Source organism: Gigantopelta aegis, chromosome 13 (assembly GCF_016097555.1).
Source record: "Gigantopelta aegis isolate Gae_Host chromosome 13, Gae_host_genome, whole genome shotgun sequence".
In the NCBI taxonomy this organism is placed as follows: domain Eukaryota; kingdom Metazoa; phylum Mollusca; class Gastropoda; order Neomphalida; family Peltospiridae; genus Gigantopelta; species Gigantopelta aegis.
The window spans coordinates 34,859,118-34,860,521 of NC_054711.1; the positions used below are offsets into that span (position 1 = coordinate 34,859,118).

General features: G+C 40.7%; 1 protein-coding gene across 1 annotated transcript in view; it reads left to right on the top strand.

Moving 5' to 3' along the window:
• The first annotated feature begins 627 nt into the window (after window positions 1-627).
• The window catches only part of LOC121387289 (armadillo repeat-containing protein 8-like), a 23,747-nt gene continuing 22,970 nt past the window's right edge, over window positions 628-1,404 (top strand). Inside the window, exon 1 of the mRNA XM_041518311.1 lies at window positions 628-672. Within this exon, the coding sequence (XP_041374245.1) occupies window positions 628-672 (45 nt within the window). The remainder of the gene's footprint in view (window positions 673-1,404) is intronic.

The following is a 1,404-nucleotide window of genomic DNA, read 5'->3' on the forward strand; positions in this document are numbered from 1 at the left end:
AAATGAAGCACATTTCTATTGTACTCCATATTCACTAACAAAGGCAATCTTCCTCCTAGGTAAGCAATTAACATAATTATTAAACTGACGATTAAAAGAAAGTATACCAATTATTTTTATTATAAATAAACACAATAGACATTCATGGAAGGTTAGATATGTTTCCAGTATTGTTAGTTATAATGCAATCAATGACGAATAGTCGCACATTGCTGCGTTTGGGCGATGCCGCACGTGCAAAATGAGTTTATTCATCAAATTTATACTGCATGAGAAACATGATACTCGTGCGCATAAGGGTGTAAAAAAGGGTGCCATTGCTTAGAACATGTCTCAGTCAACAGTAAAACACCAGAGAACATGGCAAGGCTAACTGCTGAAGAAAGAGAGAGAGCTATTGGTTGCAGTTGGGTGCGAGTTATGCCCATGTGGCAAGAATCCTGAATTGCACAAAACTGACGATCACCAGGTTGATACAGCGTTACAGGGTGACTGGCAGGACTGCAAACAGACCATGAAGTGGAAGACCTCGTGTCACAACAGCCAACGAGGACCGCCATCTCCACATCTTACACTTACATAACAGATTCCTCACTATGACGTCATCTGCAGTGACTGGCCTTGGACATGTCATCAGTCGTCACACTGTACGTCGTCGACTACAACAGCATGGTATCGGGGCCTATCGACCATTCAGAGGGATGATATTGACGAGGCAACATCGACTTCGATGTTTACGTTGGGCATGTCAGTTTCAACGTTGGCAACATTGGAACTGGCAACGTGTACTCTTTTCTGATGAGAGCAGGTTCCAGTTATTCAGAGCTGATGGCAGGACTCGGATATACCGACGTGCAGGAGAGAGAACAGCTCCGTGCTGAGTTCAGGAGACTGAACCGTTTGGTGGTGGATCTGTGATGGTTTGGGGCGGTATCTGTGGCCAAGAGCGGACAGACCTTATTGTCATTGATGGAAATCTGTCTGACGTCGGGTCCATGCTTGCATACTTGCACATGGTGGACATACACGCTATTGAAACATGTTCTTTGTGGTCAAATTTATTCACCTTCGTTATGAGTGGTCCTTTTATATATAGCCAAATTATTATACTTTCAAAATATAACATTTGCATCAACTTGTGTTTTGTGTTGTTTTTAATACTTTGAAAAAATAATTGGTATACTTTCTTTTGATCGTCAGTTTACATTTTCCACACTAAAAACAAATAAATTTGTTATATTCGTGTCAAACACAAACCCCTGTAAATATGAAAATGTCCACAGAAAGAAACATGCTCCGAATTTTTTTTTTAATATATAGTCCACATCACAATAAGTCCTCTGGAGAATTAAAAACTACGGCATTACCGATTTCTGTGGGCAATTGCAGGAGTTGAAACTCTTG